We start from the raw sequence: 19069 nt of genomic DNA, 5'->3' as shown, positions 1-19069 counted from the left end.
ACAGAAAACCATCAATGTGATCCATTATATAAACAAACTGAAAGAACAAAACCACATGATCATTTCATTAGATGCTGAGAAAGCATTTGACAAAATTCAACACCCCTTCATGATAAACGTCCTGGAAAGAATAGGAATTCAAGGCCCATACCTAAACATAGTAAAAGCCATATACAGCAAACCAGTTGCTAACATTAAACTAAATGGAGAGAAACTTGAAGCAATCCCACTAAAATCAGGGACTAGACAAGGCTGCCCACTCTCTCCCTACTTATTCATTATAGTTCTTGAAGTTCTAGCCAGAGAAATCAGACACCAAAGGAGGTCAAGGGGATACAGATCAGAAAAGAAGAAGTCAAAATATCACTATTTGCAGATGATATGGTAGTATATTTAAGGGATCCCAAAAGTTCCACCAGAGAACTACTAAAGCTGATAAACAACTTCAGCAAAGTGGCTGGGTATAAAATTAACTCAAATAAATCAGTAGCCTTCCTCTACACAAAAGAGAAACAAGCCAAGAAAGAAATTAGGGAAACGACACCCTTCATAATAGACCCAAATAATATAAAGTACCTCGGTGTGACTTCGACCAAGCAAGTAAAAGATCTGTTCAATAAGAACTTCAAGACACTGAAGAAAGAAATTGAAGAAGACCTCAGAAGATGGAAAGATCTCCCATGCTCATGGATTGGCAGGATTAATATAGTAAAAATGGCCATTTTACCAAAAGCAATCTACAGATTCAATGCAATCCCCATCAAAATACCAATCCAATTCTTCGAAGAGTTAGACAGAACAATTTGCAAATTCATCTGGAATAACAAAAAACCCAGGATAGCTAAAGCTATCCTCAACAATAAAAGGACTTCAGGGGGAATCACTATCCCTGAACTCAAGCAGTATTACAGAGCAATAGTGATAAAAACTGCATGGTATTGGTACAGAGACAGACAGATAGACCAATGGAATAGAATTGAAGACCCAGAAATGAACCCACACACCTATGGTCACTTGATTTTTGACAAAGGAGCCAAAACCATCCAATGGAAAAAAGATAGCATTTTCAGCAAATGGTGCTGGTTCAACTGGAGGGCAACATGTAGAAGAATGCAGATCGATCCATGCTTATCACCCTGTACAAAGCTTAAGTCCAAGTGGATCAAGGACCTCCACATCAAACCAGACACACTCAAACTAATAGAAGAAAAACTAGGGAAGCATCTGGAACACATGGGCACTGGAAAAAATTTCCTGAACAAAACACCAATGGCTTATGCTCTAAGATCAAGAATCGACAAATGGGATCTCATAAAACTGCAAAGCTTCTGTAAGGCAAAGGACACGGTGGTTAGGACAAAACGGCAACCAACAGATTGGGAAAAGATCTTTACCAATCCTACAACAGATAGAGGCCTTATATCCAAAATATACAAAGAACTCAAGAAGTTAGACCGCAGGGAAACAAATAACCCTGTTAAAAATGGGGTTCAGAGCTAAACAAAGAATTCACAGCTGAGGAATGCCGAATGGCTGAGAAACACCTAAAGAAATGTTCAACATCTTTAGTCATAAGGGAAATGCAAATCAAAACAACCCTGAGATTTCACCTCACACCAGTGAGAATGGCTAAGATCAAAAACTCAGGTGACAGCAGATGCTGGCGAGGATGTGGAGAAAGAGGAACACTCCTCCATTGTTGGTGGGATTGCAGACTGGTAAAACCATTCTGGAAATCAGTCTGGAGGTTCCTCAGAAAATTGGACATTGAACTGCCTGAGGATCCAGCTATACCTCTCTTGGGCATATACCCAAAAGATGCCTCAACATATAAAAGAGACACGTGCTCCACTATGTTCATCGCAGCCTTATTTATAATAGCCAGAAGCTGGAAAGAACCCAGATGCCCTTCAACAGAGGAATGGATACAGAAAATGTGGTACATCTACACAATGGAATATTACTCAGCTATCAAAAACAATGACTTTATGAAATTCGTAGGCAAATGGTTGGAACTGGAAAATATCATTCTGAGTGACGTAACCCCATCACAGAGAAACACACATGGTATGCACTCATTGATAAGTGGCTATTAGCCCAAATGCTTGAATTACCCTAGATGCCTAGAACACATGAAACTCAAGACGGATGATCAAAATGTGAATGCTTCACTCTTTCTTTAAAAGGGGAACAAGAATACCCTTGGCAGGGAAGAGAGAGGCAAAGATTAAAACAGAGCCAGAAGGAACACCCATTCAGAGCCTGCCCCACATGTGGCCCATACATATACAGTCACCCAATTAGACAAAATGGATGAAGCAAAGAACTGCAGACCGACAGGAGCCGGATGTAGATCGCTCCTGAGAGACACAGCCAGAATACAGCAAATACAGAGGCGAATGCCAGCAGCAAACCACTGAACTGAGAACAGGACCCGGTTGAAGGAATCAGAGAAAGAACTGGAAGAGCTTGAAGGGGCTCAAGACCCCATATGTACAACAATGCCAAGCAACCAGAGCTTCCAGGGACTAAGCCACTACCTAAAGACTATACATGGACTGACCCTGGACTCTGACCTCATAGGTAGCATTGAATATCCTAGTAAGAGCACCAGTGGAAGGGGAAGCCCTGGGTCCTGGTAAGACTGAACCCCCAGTGAATGTGATTGTTGGGAGAGTGGCAATGAGGGAGGATAGGGAGGGGAACACCCATATAGTAGAGGAGGGGGAGGGGCTAGGGGGATGTTGGCCAGTAAACCGGGAAAGGGAATAACACTTGAAATGTAAATAAGAAATACTCAAGTTAATTAAATAAATAAATAAATAAATAAATAAATAAATAAATAAAACATTTAATATATAAAGTGATTTTAAAGGCAATCACTTCAAATTACCCTTTCTTCATATCTTGGGATAAATTTTAAATATTCAGGATAGTAATATTTCTGTAAGTTGTATTCTATCTCAATTATGTAAAATTCATGTAAAATTGCATGTGCATGCATATAAACAAGAATGAATATAACAATTAAAATATAATGAAAATTGTATATTAATTCCCCCAAGTCATTTAGAAGTAACATTTTCTTTTACTGTCCAATATAATTTTCAGTGTTACGAGAATAGAGTCAGTATGTGCCTCACAGAAATTCCTCTGACAGTGTCATGAGACACATGAGGAGAGCTGTCATCCCAGATTCTCAGATATCCTCAGCTGTAGGTAGTTTAAGCAGGTTATACAATGACAGTTTTATACAACAAGGAAAATGCACAGTTGAATTTCTACATTTATTATAGTGTTGCATTCTTCTCTTAATCGTTAACTAAGTTTGAAAACATTGGTCCTTCACCATGAAGTAAAATCAAAGGTCCTGTATTTACTCACATTTATGTCTCATAAGCCTCTTTTTAAGCATCACCTCAGTGTATAAGCACACTAATGCGTACACACACAAAATGCCTTGCATATTGAAGGCACTCAGCAAGACACTTCACTTTTCCCAACCATTGTTTTTTGTGGCTTAGTCTAGATGTTTCTGTATCTATAGAAATCAAAGTATATATACATAAAAATGTCTAAATCAAACCCCCAAAATGTTTCTCTTTAAATCTTTGGGAAAAAGTCAATCAAATTTCTAGGGAAACATGCCTTGGCAAATTTCTTTTTACTTTGAATTTTAAGGTAGTGAGTCCTGCTGGACTAGACCCATACAAAGGTAATATGCTGAAACTCATACAAGATAAGGAATCTTGGGGCTGGAGACATAGAGGAATGGTTCAGGGCTACTGGTATGAGTTGCTCTTGCAGAGAGCCCAGGTTTATTTGCCAGCCTGATTGAGGTATAGCCTATACCAAAGGATCTTAGGCCTTCTTCTGCCCTCTGTGGACGTGTGTGTGTGTGTGTGTGTGTGTGTGTGTGTGTGTGTGTGTGTGCGTACACAAAATAAACATGCACAAAATAAAAATCAAAAGTTCTTTTTTAAAAAGGCAAGACATTGTGGCCATAAAGATATGTCCTGACAAATCTAACAGATCTTAAATAAAGGAAAATTCATATTCTTCAATCCCATTGAAATATATGGAAAACTTTGATAATTATTTATCTTAAACATGTTTAAACATAGCTGTTCATGCTGTTGGCAAAAAGGCATGTAAAATAATTAAAAGTTCATAAGCACATTCTTGATCCTCATCCCACTTTCATGTAGCATATGCATTCTCCCATATATGTTCATCCTCATATAAATTTAAAATGAAACAGTGGAATCATCATAAACACATTTTATTATACATAATTATTTTTTACCTTTACCCATTGCTTTTTACTCTTTTGTTATTATCTCATTGTTTTAAAATTTAATTGTTCTTGATAAAGGAGAAGATATTTCCTGAAACCACCATTCCTGGGGAAGAGAAGGTTATACAGTGATACATCTTACAGGGAAGAATTCTCCTGAGTTTTAATGATGAGCAATAGTTCAAGAACACTCCCCAGAGCCTTCATTGCACTTTCTATTGGTAAGACAGAGTACGAGTACATAAAATATTAAAATCTGTCCTACAGTCATTTGGCTAAATGGGGGCCAGAAGTGCTTTCATTGATTTCAAAACTAGAATCTATTTTTATGTTTTTCAAAGAGAGATCTATGGTGACCTTGAAATACAAGTGTCTTTTAAAGTTCTGTGGTTGGGGTCACCAGTCTTATGATTCAACAAAAACAAGTTCCTGAAATCCCTGGGGCCAGCAAGTTGGGAAGAGCTGCCCACTTCCAGCTTGTCCCTTGGGCTGTCACTGTCAAGCAAAATTGACTAGGAACTTTCAGATAGACTACTGGATCCAGAGGTATTAATGGTACATCTCTGATTCAGCAAGAAACCTGCTCGATTGAAGAAATCTTTTCAGCTAGACTCAGTACTCATTCCTGCAGCCAGTGAGTGTCATTGAGATGTTATAAACTAAATTACAAAGAAGTTCAGGCTTCCTTGTCACTCCAATAAAAAAGATCTATGAGTCCTGCAGCCTATGGCAAAGTCACTACTCCAGTGGTCTGGGTGTTAATCTGTAGTTTCCAACCCTTTGCACTGCACTCCTTTGTTGTACGGGATTTGTTAGCTACTAGACTTTTGATACTGTGTGCAAATGGAAATCTGTGTGGCCTCTAACTGCTAGACATAGCTACAAACTTTAACTATGCTTCCCCTGAGAAGGTTTGCCCTTTGGCATTTTTATTTCATCATAGAAAATTCCCTATTTCAGTGCACCGGTTAATCAAAAGATTCAGCAGATGTTATACTCAAAGCCAAATAGAGTCTGGGAGACAGTAGAAATGGCAGTGGGGACTTGCCGCAGTAGCTTGACTACAATCAAGTGTTTGGAAGAGAAGCCTTTTGCCCCCCCCCAAAAAAAAAGAAAGAAAAAGAGAAAATTAAAAAAATGAAAAGAAGACTCAGAAAGCAAGGAACTGAAAAAAGCCAAGAAGGGGGAGTACCACCCCCTCCCACTCCCACACCGACTCCCCCACTCCCCCAACCTCCCAACCCCGTAACCCCCCAACCCCCCTATAAATAGGAAGTAGGAGTAAAATGCAAATTACTAGCTGACAGCTGGGGGGCAGAGGGAGTGGCTTGGCCCTGGGAGAAGGGGGCAGGGGTGAGAGTGGGGCTAGATAATTAAGACCTGAAGATGGTGTTTCAAACCAGAAAGCACTTCCAGCCCAGGCCAGAGTTTCTGAAAATTCACTCAAACTCAGGATCTAAAGAATGCAAAAGGATGTTTAGATTGATGTTACTGAAAGACCCCCAGAGCGGGGAGACCCTCACTCAAGTCTCAGGATGACACAACCCCCCAAGAACTCACGTGAGACCATCCTTGCTGTAATAACAAAAGGTTTATTGATAGGAATCAGTGCACTGGGATTGAGACTCATATCCCACACAGGGGCAGAGGAGTTCGACCACAAATAGCTGAGAGAAAGGGTATTTAAAGGAAGAAGCCACAACCCAAGGGGTTAGGGATGGCATCATTGGAAAACGTCGAGAATAACAGTGAAAAATCATAAGGAGAAGCTTCCTGTCTCTCAAGATTGTTTTTAAGATTGTAATCTAACTTTATGGTCAGCTAGTTCCTGGGAGAACAGGCTCAAGAAATGTGACCTTTTACCTACTCACTGGCCGAGAGCAGGGTCTGGAATTTGAGGTATTTAGGGCTTCTTAGGGGTAAGATAGCATTTCTAAACTTCTGACTTCTTGGCTGCATTTTTTATTCTTTCACTTTCCAGGAACATGCAGCAATGGTAAGTATACCAAAGTCATCTCATGACCAAAATTACATTCTCTGCCAGCTTCTTCATATCATTCTAGGATCTCCTCTCTTGACGTTTTCAGTGTGTGGCCCTTGGATCTCTAACAGTAAGCTTCTGTTAAAACTCCTGAGCTGGTGCCTATATCCCTGTAGTTTAAGAAGTTTTCTGTCCATTTGCACACTAATGGTTCAGATACCTGACTAATACCTTGTCCCTTATCAGGTACAGAGTCTATACTGAAGGGGTAGGTACTTTCTAATGTACAAAGGAGAAAGTCAGGCAGGAATAGAATGGGACAGGCAAGATGATGGTGGGGAAAGAAGACTTCTTTCTCCTGAATTGTCAGTGGAAGGGAGTAAGCACACCCTTCCACTTCCCTGCTGTTGCGGCACATGCATACACACACACACACACACACACACACACATACACACACACACACACACACACACACGCACAAGTTCCTTGGAACTACCTTATTTTGTTGGAGAGAAATCAATATTTGTTTCTTGTTTTTAATTTAACACATTTTTTAAGTCAACTCCTAAAATTTACTAATACTCAGTGACAAAAATACCAGTTCAGTCATTACATGATTGAAATTTAAAAATGAAATAAAATATTTCTCTGAGCTAATAATATGAGCAATAGTATATTGCTTGTCTGCATTCTATAACTACTTGTACTTAAAGCATTGTCTATTAAGTAGTGACGCTTCTGAACAACGGTCTGAACTTTCTCCCCCACAGGATTATGAATTGTCTTTAAGGGGAGATGTTGTGTCATTCTTCACTTTTAAAATGCCAGACCATTTTACAAGTCCCACCACGCTTAACTGCTTCCTGCACTTTGTAACTCATCTGTAGAATTCTCTCATTGTCTTCTGGACTTAATTTATTCAACTAAACATTTTTGAAAGTCTGTGTATATATTTAATTTCGATTCAACATTCAGTATGCCTAAATCTTTGGGTTTCCTCCTCAATGCTGCAAAATAATTATTTAGTTTAACATGTTTAGCAAGCACCTACCACATGCCAGATAATGCCATGGTAATGTTAGCCTCTGAAGCAATGCAGTGAACCAAAGAGAAAGTCACTGTGTTCTATGAAGCTTAGATTATTACACAGTAAGTAATCAATATACACTAAAAGATAGGTCATAGATACAGATGATAGGTTGATATACGTAGGTGATTATAGACAGACAGATAAATATACATAGTGATAGATTATAGATAGAAAGATAGATAGATGATGGGTAGATAGAAGATAAACAGACATAAATGATAGATCAATACTGTTTCTAGCAGGAAATAGTAATAGAAAGTGTTTATGTGGAGGAAACTATTGTTTAGATAGCCAGAGAATCCATCTCCTAGAAAGTTACATTTAATACAAACTAGAAGAAAGCCCAGGCTTTGCAGAGAGTTTTTCTAGGGAAAGTGCATTTAAGAGGCAAGTGAAGGTTAAAGATCCTGCTGAGATAGTCAAGAGTCAGGAAGTGACCATTATGGCTGCAGGAGAATAAACTAGGGACAGAGCTGAGAAGAACAGGCAGTGGAGTGGTGGTGTGTAAGAAAGTTCCATTAAGTTCCTTGACCAGTGTTTGACTTTTTCCTCCTGCCTCAGTGGTGGGATCAAGTGTGTTCTATCACACCTGTTCTCATGTTTTAATTAGTATGGTTTTATTGTATGCAGAGATGAGTTTCACAAGGACATTTCTTGCAGGTATATGATGTATTTTGACTGTATCATCCCAGGAGAAGAAGGATCATCAGTTTCAAAAGGTAATCTTCCTTTTCTTTTTGGTTCTCTGAGATAGGGTTTCTCTGTGTAGTTCAGGCTGTCCTGGAATCACCAGGAAATCACATCTGATTTCTTTTCTTTTTCTATTTTTGTATTACATTGACCCCAGAACAATCATTAAAATGCAAAGTACTCAGAATCCTAAACAGATGATTCCAAAGTCCAAGAGGATTTTCTGAATGCTAAATTCAGAGAATCACATCTGTGTTTCCACACAGATAAGCCACACCCACCTATACAGAAACAGTCTAAGGCATTTATGAGATAATCCATCAAGAAGAGTCCTCTCAGCCTTCTAATTTTTAAGGCTGAAACATGAATTCTTTCATTCATTCAATTAAGATATATTGAGGGCCCACATAAGAAACTACACTTAAAAAATTAAAAAAAAATTGACAAGTTTGAAATAAGAGAATATGAACTAACACTTATTAACTATTAATGTTCGAAGAACTATTTCTAAGAACGTCATATACTGGATTACTATATTATGTGAATTATTATTATTTGACAAATTAGTAAATACTACTAGCTGATTTCATAAGTAGGAAGTAAAAGTGTACAATTTACTCAGATTGACCCTTATGGACATATTACAGCATAGTAAACATGGTGTACAACGAAACTACCTCCAACATTTTACTAACGGAAAAGAATTTGAAGTGTTTCCACTAATATCAGGAACAAAAAAAGGATGTTCACTCTCCCCATTCCTGTTCAATATACTTCTGGAAGACTTAGCTACAATGGTAAGATAAATGAAGGAGATAAAGGTATATAAATAGGAAATGAAGTATCTCTATTTGCAGATGATATATAAGATATACTGAAACACTCTATTAGAAACTCCTATAACTTATAAACATATGCAGTAAAATAGCAGTGTATAAAAATACCAAGAAACCAGTAGCATTCCTGTAGGATGATATCATTATGTGGGTGAAGGCCGGTACAGGATAGAACCAGGCCTGTCATTGGACGAGAAGGAAGGATGGGCAGGAGAAAAGTTTTAGAGGTGGAGAAGACTGGAGCAAGAAGGAGGAGCCAAGAGGACATTGAGGCAGATGTTAAGATTTCTCTCTGCACATTTACAGGTTGTTATGACTATTCTTAAAGGATGGATGTGGACAGGGCTTTGTATGTCTAGATGAGCAAACTATATCTTATTCAGGTGGGCAATTATATCTTATCAATTGGATCAGAGGTTATTGTGTTTTGTGTTCTTTCATATGGTGATTTAATTGAGTTCAACAGAGTGTGTGGTAGCTGGACACATTGGGCCACCATGGAATTGGGATGTGTATGTCTGGCATGGTAGCAACCTGCTTTGTGAACTAGATGAGAGGCTGTTGCTGGGCTCAGAGAGTAGCCATTGGTAGTGTGATATGGGATGGAGCTTAGTGGATGAGACGCTTTGTTGATTGAGATGAAAATATCCCATAGATGCCTTATATCACTACAGTGCCAGCACTACTGTGGGATAAAAGAAACCTCCTTATTTAATTTTACTGCAACACATTCCTATATACAAATGACAAACATACCAAGAAAGAAATTAAGGAACCAATAATCCCATTCACAATAGCCTCAAATTTATATTCATGTGTGTGTGTGTGTGTGTGTGTGCATATGTGTGTGTGAGAGAGAGAGAGAGAGACAGAGACAGAGAGAGACAGAGAGACAGAGACAGAAACAGATATACAGACAGAAAGACAGACAAATTCTTGGAATAAATATAACTAAGATAAAGATTTGCATAATTAAATTACAAGACATTTAAGAAAAGCACTGAAGAAGATACAAAAAGATGCTCATGAATATATCCCTCATGTTCAAGGATATATAGAATTAATATTGTGAAAATATCCATTCTACAAAAAACAATTTACATATCCAACAAAATCTCCATCAAAATTCCAATGCAATTATGCACAGAAATTTAAAAAATAATCTTACCTTTTATATGAACACATACACACACGCAGGCAGGCAGGCAGGCACGTGCACCACGTACATGTACACACAAACACACACACACACACACACACACACACACACAGGCTAGCCAAAATAATCCTGAACAATAAGAGAACATCCTTGATTTTAAGTTATGCTACAGAGATATAATAATAAGAAAAGCAAAATATTGACATAAGAAGAGACATACTGATAAAAGGGATGTAATTGAAGACCTGGATATAATTCCATGTAGCTATACCCACCCAGTTGTTGTTGTTGTTGTTGTTGTTGTTACAGAAATACCAAAAATACACCCTGGTAAGAGACTGCATTATTTAAAAATATATTAACAAAATAAAAACAAAAAAAATGAAAGCCAGTGTTGATCAGATTGACTGGCTGTGTATAGAAGAATGAGACTAATTGTTAACTCTTATCCAGCAAAATCTCAAGTCCACATGGATTAGGGACCTCAAAAAACTAAAACAACAAGACATGCTGGTGGATGTGGGGAAAGGTAAACACTACTAACTGCTGCTGAGAGCAGAAACTGAAGCAGACACTGTGGGAATCAGCACAAAAATTGTTCAATATGTGAGAAATATTCTACCATGTGATCTAGCTATACTACTGTTGGGCACATTCCCAAAAGGTTATGTCCTACTACAGACACACTTGTTCATTCATGTTCACTGCTGCACTGTTCATGATAGTCAGGAAAGGAAAACAGCTTAGATGTTCATCAACTGAGGAGTGAATTACGAAAATATTTACACTGTGGAATATCAGTCACTGTTAAGAAAAATGAAATTATAAAATTCACAGGTAAGTAGATGGAACTGGAAACAAGTTCATCCTGAATGAGTATGGTGGTTTGAATGAGATATCTGACAGAGACTAGATGATTTAAATACTCACTCCCCAGTTGGTGGCACTGTTTAGGAAGGGTTAGGAGGTTTGACGTTGCTGGAGAAAAATGTCACTAGGAAGGCTTTGAAGTTTAAATGCCTTGTGGCATTCTCAGTGAGCTTTTTCAGCCTTCTGCTTGTGATTCAAGATGTGAGCTCTCCGTTGTTCCTGCTTCCATTCCTACCTCTAGCCATGCTTCCCACCATCATGGAGATGAACTCTTGTGCCTCTAAGCCCTTCCTTCATTCCTAAGCTGCCATGGTAATGGTGTTTTATTGCAACAATAAGAAAGTAACTAATAAAGTTCAGTAACCCATAGACAGAAAAACAAATACTGCAATTGTTTCTCATATGTGTATGTAATTGCTGGTTCTTTAGATATGTGGGAATTGGAATACCCATTGAGGTTAGAAAACTAGTAAGGGGATATAGGAGAAGAGGAAACATTTCAAAGGAGGGGAGAATATAATGACAAAGGAAAAGGAAACAGGAAATATTAAATGGTGTCAGGGATTGGGCAGAGTAGAGGAAGGAATATGGAAAAGAATAACAGTAAAGACCCTTTTAAAAAGCCATATGGAAACTAGCTACTGTTGAAACGTCTTAAAATTAGTACAGAAACATAAATAAAAGGTTTAAAAGGCATGATTCCATAACAAGAGTACAGTACACAACTAGACCATATGCTATCCCAGTACTGTCTCTGGCTGAGTTGTTGGCCAGTAAAGTCCCATAGACTGCAAAACATTACAGGCTGCTGCTGTTGCTCTTGGTTATCCTCTAGAACCACTCTTGAAGCATAGAACACAGAGAAATGAAGCCTAGTACAGTCCTAGAAGTTTCATCCATATTGGTTAGCTGGAAGGTGCTATTCACAGTACTAGAGGAGTAAAGGAATCATTAATCTCACCCAACTTCAAATTCTGTGAGCTATAACAATGACTCTCTGGAAAGATATGCTCACTGATAACAATATGGGTATGAACATCTTGAAAGTAACCAACTACTTTTTGATTGAATTTAATACCTAGTTCATAAATGGTATCCATACCTGGCATCATTTTCAAGGCCTAAAACTTGTAGCTAGATAGGTCATAGGCCTGAGGATAAAACCTAGTAATATTATTCTGCTAAATGGACATAATGTTAAAACGACTTCTAATGACTTATTCCTATACCCGTAGGTCAGTGCATCTCTCAGCTCTCACCAAAGAAGCTTCTTTTTGTTATAGATTGCATTAAAACAGAGATCCACAACTGATAACATGTGGAGAATAAGAGACTGTAAAGTACTCATCCCTGATTGAGACATAAAAATCATGCCCCTCCCCACAAGGCTTCTGGATTTCTGTAGAGGAAGGGGGCAAAAACAATTATAAAAGTCAGAGGTTGTAGATAAATAACAGTAAAGGTGTTTTCTGTATGTACGACAATAGTTACACATATGAACTCACAGATGATTGTGACCTGTGACAGCACCTCTACCAGCTCAAGTCAGACAAAGTTTCAGCATGTGGGGTAGGTAGGCACAAAGTCCTACCCTAGTCCTACCCAAAGATTTATTGGCACTTGGAGCTTCTGAGAGTGGAAGAGTCATTTTCTTTGAGGGTGTGAGCCTGTGTAGGTCAAGCACACTCTAGGGCAGGCCTGATCCCAAGAGTATTTGAGCAACAGAAATTGGACTTGGTGGGCACAGCTCTCAGAGGAATTGAAAAACAAGCTGAATCTGATCTAAACATATCATTTAAAATTCTCAAAAGATTAATAAGAATATTTTTAAAAAAGATTATCCTCCAATGAGTAGCTGAAGGAACTAAATGTACTCAGTCTGATACCAAAGGAAAAATTCAACACTCTGCTAGGTGATCTGTATGTTCTGTCTTACAACTAGAAGTCATTTCATTCCAAAGGAACAAAAATATACTTTTACAAACCTACTTGCTAAAATGTCAACCCCTGCTTTCCTTTGGTTTCAAACACAGAGAACCAACCCTTTTAGCAAGGGAAACAAATCTCCACATCTTAGCAGAATTCTATTGAATGTGTCCTGTGTGGAATTGGGGGAATGGATACAAAACTAAGGTTTAAGACACTTGGGAGCTAGTTGACTTCATCATTGACTCATGTGGGTTATTTAACATCATTGAACTTCTTTGTAATTGTATTTGTAATATTTGTTTAGTCATACTACCTCATATGAATCATGAGGTGGGCCATGAGGAATAATTTATAAACATTAAATAGTAAACACAGATAAGAGGTATGTAAGACCAAAGTCAGTAAAATCAGAATACCAAAGAAGAAGATGGAAGGCCCAGAGGATTACTCCGGATCCAAATGAGTCTCCCTGGGAGGGGTTGCCTAGTAGTGCTGAAATACCTCTTGGAGGCAAAAGAAAGGAGGAGGAGTTCCAATAATAGCTGTCTGCTTAAGACCAGGTGGAGTGAGGCTAGAGCAGCTGAGGACATAGCAAATACTCAGATCTGCCCATGTCCACTGCTTATGTAAGTTAAGAACAGTTGCACCTTTCTCAATACTGTTTGACTCTACCCATCAGAAAACAGTTTTAGTAGATTTTCTTTGTTAAAATATTCCCTGTTATGTACCTGAGAAATCCACGCAAATATGAAAAATGCACAGTGTGATTGGCAATCCCTAAGGCAAGCAGTGCACATGGTTTTGTCTTGGATGATCCTAGACATTGATCACCCCAATACAGAAGTATTTCTTAAGAAAGCATTTTTAGATTGAACTTGAAGATTTGGAGGGTTGTACTTTAAGCTCTAATTCTACAACTCTTAATCATTGATGTCTGGGAAGGATTTCACATACACAGGTCAGAAGTCAATGGTGTGTGTGTGTGTGTGTGTGTGTGTGTGTGTGTGTGTGTGTGTGTATGTGTTAAACACACTCATTATACTATGAACAAATCGACCACGTATATCTAGAGTCAAAATCAGTTAAACTATCCATTTCAGTGGGGCTCTTTTTTCTAAACAATGAGTTTGGTTGTACATGACTGTATTTCTAAGATTCTGGAGACTGAGGCAGTAGGATCCTGAGTTCAAGGCCAGCCTGAGCTACAATCAAGTAAAAGCCTCTCACTTGGTGCTGGATAAAAGAGTAACTGGGCTGGAGGTCATAGCCTGCTTATAAACCCAGTCTAAGTTTCAAAGCTTAGCTTAGCATTATAGGATATAATATTGGAGCCAAAATCATGGGCTGTCTTTATCTCTGGATCAAGCTTTATCATTCGCCATCCCAAACATCTAAGTTCTTGGAGCAAGACAATCTGTAATTTGGATAGTAACCTAGCTTCATTTCTATATATGAAAGCTAAGCAAATAATAACACATAAGAATTCTAATTTTAAAACTGAGAAAAAAAGCACTTTGAAACTAAAATAGCTCACTTCATTTTTCAATTACTGAATAAAATTTTCTTTTAACCCAAATATTTATTTAACCCAGTATTTATTTAGCTCCCGACCCAGGCCATCTGCCATTGTCACTCAACTGCCCATGGCATTCTCTTAATGGCCTCAAAGAGTTAGCTTCCTCAACAAGCATACCAGGACAAAGATTAAGGAATAAAGTAATGGTTTTCCTTTCCTTGTTTTCTGCTTCTAACTTGATGAACACTGTGCTCTTGTCAAACTCAACTACATCTCCTGTAGCATTTGAAATATTGGGTCACTTCTCATTCAATGAGATAAAGTAGATGAGCAATCGTAATCGAGGATCCGCCCTCTGAAAAACCTCATAAATCCTAGAGAGCTCAGTACTTGAGGTATGAGAGGAAACCCCACTGACATCACAGATCCCTCCAAGTCACAATACTCTTCAACTGCCCTTAGAAAGATGTTTCAGTGCCAATCAAAACAACCCTGAGATTTCACCTCACACCAGTGAGAATGGCTAAGATCAAAAACTCAGGGGACAACAAATGCTGGCGAGGATGTGGAGAAAGAGGAACACTCCTCCATTGTTGGTGGGATTGCAGACTGGTACAACCATTCTGGAAATCAGTCTGGAGGTTCCTCAGAAAATTGGACATTGAACTGCCTGAGGATCCAGCTATACCTCTCTTGGGCATATACCCACAAGATGCCCCAACATATAAAAAAGACACGTGCTCCACTATGTTCATAGCAGCCTTATTTGGAAATAAATCTTTTTTTTTTCTTTTCTTTTTTTCGGAGCTGGGGACCGAACCCAGGGCCTTGTGCTTGCTAGGTAAGCGCTCTACCACTGAGCTAAATCCCCAACCCATAGCAGCCTTATTTATAATAGCCAGAAGCTGGAAAGAACCCAGATGTCCTTCAACAGAGGAATGGATACAGAAAATGTGGTACATCTACACAATGGAATATTACTCAGCTATCAAAAACAATGACTTTATGAAATTCGTAGGCAAATGGTTGGAACTGGAAAATATCATTCTGAGTGAGGTAACCCAATCACAGAGAAACACACATGGTATACACTCATTGATAAGTGGCTATTAGCCCAAATGCTTGAATTACCCTAGATGCCTAGAACACATGAAACTCAAGACGGATGATCAAAATGTGAATGCTTCACTCCTTCTTTAAAAGGGGAACAAGAATACCCTTGCCAGGGAATAGAAAGGCAAAGATTAAAACAGACACAGAAGGAACACCCATTCAGAGCCTGCCCCACATGTGGCCCATACATATACAGCCACCCAATTAGACAAGATGGATGAAGCAAAGAAGTGCAGGCAGACAGGAACCGCATGTAGATCTCTCCTGAGACACACAGCAAGAATACAACAAATACAGAGGCGAATGCGAGCAGCAAACCACTGAACTGAGAACAGGACCCCCGTTGAAGGAATCAGAGAAAGAACTGGAAAGCTTGAAGGGGCTCAAGACCCCATATGAACAATAATGCCAAGCAACCAGAGCTTCCTGGGACTAAGCCACTACCTGACTATACCTGACTATAGTCAGTCCATGGACTGACCCTGGACTCTGACCTCATAGGTAGCATTGAATATCCTAGTAAGATCATCAGTGTAAGGGGAAGCCCTGGGTCCTGCTAAGACCGAATGTGATTGTTGGGGGGAGGGCGGCAATGGGGGGAGGATGGGGAGGGAAACACACATATAGTAGAGGAGGGGGACGGATTAGGGGGATGTTGGCCCATAAACCGGGAAAGGGAATAACACTCGAAATGTAAATAAGAAATACTCAAGTTAAAAAATAAAATAAAATAAAATAAAAAGTAAAAAAAAAAGAAAGATGTTTCAGAAGCATGAAGGTTTTATTTTGGAAGTAGTCAGGAATCCTTAGTATTTTGACTTTTTAAGAAGGAAAACAAACCTCTGTTCCCTTTCAAAAATAAAAAGCAAATCAACGAAAAGTAATAATAATAAAGCTGAGGACCAGCTTTATGAGTTCAGGTATCTACCCATGGACAACTCAGTCTTGAAATTCCTGACATTTTTTACTATATATAAACAAAGTTAAAAAACAAAAAAAAAACAAAAAAACAAAACAAAACAAACAAACAAGCAAACAAACAAAAAAACTTCATTGGCCCTCAGCTCTAATCTTGGACACAATTGGATGTATCTCCCAATATTTTAGGTCTATTTGACCTTAACAAAGCTAAAAGGTTTTGGAAGTACCTGTGGAAATATGTTCTGCTCAACAGCTAGAAATGTTCTGATTCTGGCAGGTGAGGGAACTGGGGTGTGGGAGGGGAGAGGCAAATGTCAACAAGTTGTAAGCCTCTGTTTAACTTTTGACACCTGTTTAGAAACTAGCTTTAAATCTTAAAATGCCACAAATGCAAAAATTCACTTGCCATAGTTCCTTTTCTGATTCTGCATTCTGGTTGCCTAGATACAGATGTAAACAAACGTGCCTCTCTGCCTGCAGAACACCCTGATCTACCTGATGGCCCCCTTCCTGGCTCAGCTAGTGACGGAGAAAAGAAAGCAAGTACTTTCAGATCTTCATATTAAGAGTGGAATACTCTGTTCAGTTGCTCAAGGCTAAGGCTGGGGGTTGTTCAGAGCTTGAAGGGGTCCCAGAAGAATGACTGTCTGTTCTGCAGTTCCTGCTGTTCTGCCTTGAGAAAGTGACAGAGCCCAGGGAGGTTACCATAAACAAATTCCTCTCAGTTTCTAAATATCTTAACTGGAGTGATTTTTAATATGGGGATAAGGTTTTGAATTTGGTGATGATTTATTACGATGAAGATTCTTTAAGAAAATGAATAGTTATATGCAATGTTTCCTTTGTCAGTGCCTCTGGCACTTTGCATTGATGATAAAGACCGTGCAAAGCAAGTTGTGCTTTGGACTTGGGTAGGTCTAATAACACCTGAGCAGAATATACAGTCTCTTCTTATGAAAAAGGTACCAGAAAGCAAGCATGATATCAAGCTCTGGTGTTAAGTCTCTGAGTTAGACTGGATGATTGCTTAACTTCAATTTCCTTGAAGAAAATAGGTTAGTTAGGCTTTGCTTTTGTTGTGCATTCCGATGAGCTTCTTAAGACTTCGCAAGCAAATAGGCTCAGTGTACAACAATCACAGGATCCATTGCTTTCCCAGTCCTCAAGCTCTTCACCTATAAAAAGAGTCATCTTAAATTAGTCAAAGGAACTTTTGTCACATATGATGAAACAATGATACGGATCTCATAGAGCTATTAAAACAACTAAATCACTATCTATGAAAGGATTCCACAGGATACAAATTACAATATTTTAAATACACTGTGAACAGATCAAAATTGGGTCATGTAAAAAATCCCATACATAAGAAAGTTATTTGTGGAATAATTTTTAAATATAACCAAATCTTAGCATCTAAGAATACATTGAAAAACCACACACACACATAGATATAGACATAGATGTAGATAGATATAGATATATAGATATACATTATACTTCCAAAGTAGACTTGATGAGAATAACCTAGTAATTTATTTCCCTTGGATACACTAATTCCACAAATATTTACCCAGCATCATTGGTTATTAAATGCATAAGTTAAAGACCAATCTGTTGATGAGGAAATACTAAGACCAGACTCCTGCTACCATTGGTGTTCATTGGAGCAATGAGAAAATGTCTGGTGTGAAGTCAATGCTAAGTTCAAGACCCAAAGCATACAGTAGGAAGCAATAGTGAGAAGATGTGCTAGGGTACAAATCTGGTCAAGTCCTCTGGATGGTATCCAGAACACAACCGTGTGCCTAGGCACCAGACTAATCTCTAGGGCCGTGGTTCTCAATCTTCCTAGTGCTGCAAACCTTCAGTATAGTTTCTTATGTCCTGGTGACCTCCAACCATAAAATTATTTCACTGAAATTTCATAACTATAATTTTGATACTGTTATGAATTGTAATGTAAATATTTGATATACAAGATATCTGCTACGTGACTCCCAAAGATTCACTCACAGGTTGAAAAACAGTGCTGTAGGGGAAGTCTGAGCTAGGGCACATCTAACTTCTGGCAGACCCTAATTCACAGTATGTTCAGGGGCACTGCACTCTCTTAGAAGTCCACTGGCCCCATCCTGAGCCTGTTGTGATAGCCTCTTGCCAACTGTGCTGGATCAAACCAGCATGGCCACTACAAATTTTCATGATAATAGAGTTGCCTTGTTTTCAGTTTTGATTTTTTTTTTAGAGGAGGGGGATGTATAATTAATTGTCTTGGCTCTAACCCAGGAAATGGTTAATTACATTAAACAGACTAAAGAACTAATTTCTGAATATTTACTTAAACCCTGAATAATTATATTTTATTCTGTTTTATTATGCTGTGATATAACCCAAGTAAAGAATCCAATAATCTTGCTTAATTTGTTAACTGAAGAAGAATATCACTTACATTCCCTCCACTGAATCCAATTCAGTGATTGGCTATTGAAATTAAACTAAAACTTGTTGTGCTTTAAACTTTAAAAAATGTATTAGGCCTTTAGTCATTTTCCATATATGGAAATAGTGAATATATTTGTTATCTTTTTTCCTCATAGGAAAAAAATGTTAGCAAATTATCAACCTTTGGAAGGAAATAGGATCTTCTAAGAGTAGCAAAAT

The 19069-nt window shown here is 38.4% G+C and overlaps 1 protein-coding gene across 9 annotated transcripts in view; it reads left to right on the top strand.

Moving 5' to 3' along the window:
* Positions 1-16834: 16834 nt before the first annotated feature.
* Positions 16835-19069, top strand: part of Fam81b (family with sequence similarity 81, member B) — a 120791-nt gene continuing 118556 nt past the window's right edge. For 2 of the 9 annotated variants that reach the window (XM_087621543.1, XM_087621539.1), the window contains exon 1: positions 16860-16948. Coding sequence is in view for 1 of the 9 variants with exons in the window: in XM_087621522.1 (XP_087477648.1) it covers positions 16904-16948 (45 nt within the window). In the remaining 8 variants the exon portion in view is untranslated. 9 annotated transcript variants of the gene reach the window in all.

The sequence above is a fragment of the Rattus norvegicus genome, chromosome 2, assembly GCF_021556685.1.
Source record: "Rattus norvegicus strain SHRSP/BbbUtx chromosome 2, alternate assembly SHRSP_T2T, whole genome shotgun sequence".
NCBI lineage: Eukaryota > Metazoa > Chordata > Mammalia > Rodentia > Muridae > Rattus > Rattus norvegicus.
This window is presented reverse-complemented; position numbering and strand designations above follow the sequence as displayed.